General features: G+C 39.1%; 1 protein-coding gene across 1 annotated transcript; it reads left to right on the forward strand.

Moving 5' to 3' along the window:
* Window positions 1-27: 27 nt before the first annotated feature.
* CBG25098 lies at window positions 28-1,356 on the forward strand (the record flags this gene model as incomplete). The annotated part of the gene is made up of 3 exons (XM_002648663.1): window positions 28-286; window positions 955-1,171; window positions 1,225-1,356. Coding segments are annotated over 3 exons (608 nt in total), but the record flags the coding sequence as incomplete, so codon positions are not given.
* Window positions 1,357-1,825: the final 469 nt, after the last annotated feature.

Genomic DNA, 1,825 nt, shown 5'->3' on the forward strand with positions numbered 1-1,825 from the left:
TTTCGAAGTGATAACAGAGAGAAGAGGATGGTTGAGAACTGGGATACATCTTATGCACAGGTCGAGGAAGCTCTTCTGAAGTCGTGGCCAAAGAACAAGGAGTCGTGTGCACAATTGCTCATTGGCTATTTCGACTATTATTCTCGATTCGATTTCCGAAACTTTGTGGTTCAATGTCGACGAGAAATGACACTGTCGAAGATGGAAAAGGAGTGGCCTCGACCGATTTGTGTTGAGGATCCGTTCGATTTGAATCACAATCTCAGCAGTGGAGTTACCAAGAAAAGTGAGTGAAAAAAGGTCCCACAACGACAACTACCGTAACCCAAAAATACTTTTATTTTTAGGATTTTTTGCTCAATTTTTCAGCTGACTTTTCTGGAGGAAAATCAATAGAAAACGAGAAAATAAATCCAAAAAATATAATTTTCTAGGTTACTGTAGTTGGTACCTTCAGCAACGGCCAATATTATCCTTGTCTGGCGCTGATAAACCTTGTCGTTTATATTTTCTTTAAAGGCGCATAGCCGGTCCTGAATAGGAAACGATTACGGTTTTTACAAATAACTTCATGCGCCTTTAATACAGTACTTCGGAATTAATTTATTTCTGCCTATTTCTCCAATATTTTTTGCTTGAAATTCTTCAGATTCTCATGAATAAATAAATTTCTTAAAAAGTTGAAAAACTGCCTTACATTGGTCAAAATAAAACAATTCCGAAGTACTGTATTAAAGGCGCATGAAGTTGTTGTTAAAAACCGTATCCGTTTCCTCTTCAGGACCGGCTGTGCGCCTTTGAAAACATTTTCGGCCCGAAGGTAAATCGGCGTCGGACATGATAATAGTGAAAAAAAAAATCCAGAAAATGCAAATATTTCTTAGGTTGCTGTAGTTGGGCCTTTGACAATGGTCACAGCTCCGTACCAGGATAATATATCGATTTTCCTTTCAGTGTTCGTATTCATCATGAAGGTTTTCATCAACTCCCGTGCCGTTTTCATGTCTGAAAAGCCCAAAATGACTGACCACAACCACGCAGGCTTCCATTTGATGTACAGAAAGGTACTGCTCGATAAATGCCATCAAGGGTCGGCGCCATCGGACAGGCAATGCCACAGTTGTCACAGGATAGGCCACTTTTATGAGTCGTGTCCTTTCAGAATGCAAGGGTAAATAAGGCTTTTAAGATGAGCAATGTATTGAAAAAAATATTTTTTTAAAGAAAAGATAATAGGCGAAGATATACATCTAACTCCACAAACAACAGTTATCGCTCCACGACGGGTTCAATAATCACAGGAAGACGTCAGAGGATTCTAATGGTGTTGGAGATCGATTGGGCTATCATAAAAGGGTAAAAATATCGTTTCAGGTTTTTTTTGTGCTGAGAATTATGTAGATTCACATAAAAATGAAAAAAATTGAAGAAACATCCCTGAAATGAGAAAAACCACATCGAAAAAGCGAAGATGTATCGAGTGGTCAAGTGGCCGACTGCGAGTTTTCTAGTCCATTTGCTGCGAAGAAGCGCGAATTCAAATTGTGTATTCATTTTCATAGTTTTTCTTTTCAGGATTTTGTCAGGGNCTCCANGNTTAATAAATTTATACTTGATTCCATCGATTTCCACACGGCTCAACTTCTGTTTCATTATCTCTTCTTCGTCTTGCTCCTCGGCTAGCTCATCAGCAGCCGCTTGATACTCCTCTTCTGTGATTTGAGCTATCACTTTTGGAGTTTTAAAGACGTCTGGAGTTTGTGGGGGTACTTCTACATGATTCCTTTTGGGAGTCTGTGGCTCTTTGACCTTCTTTTTGGAAGTT

This window comes from Caenorhabditis briggsae (genome assembly GCF_000004555.2).
Source record: "Caenorhabditis briggsae AF16 supercontig from assembly CB4, cb25.NA_425, whole genome shotgun sequence".
NCBI lineage: Eukaryota > Metazoa > Nematoda > Chromadorea > Rhabditida > Rhabditidae > Caenorhabditis > Caenorhabditis briggsae.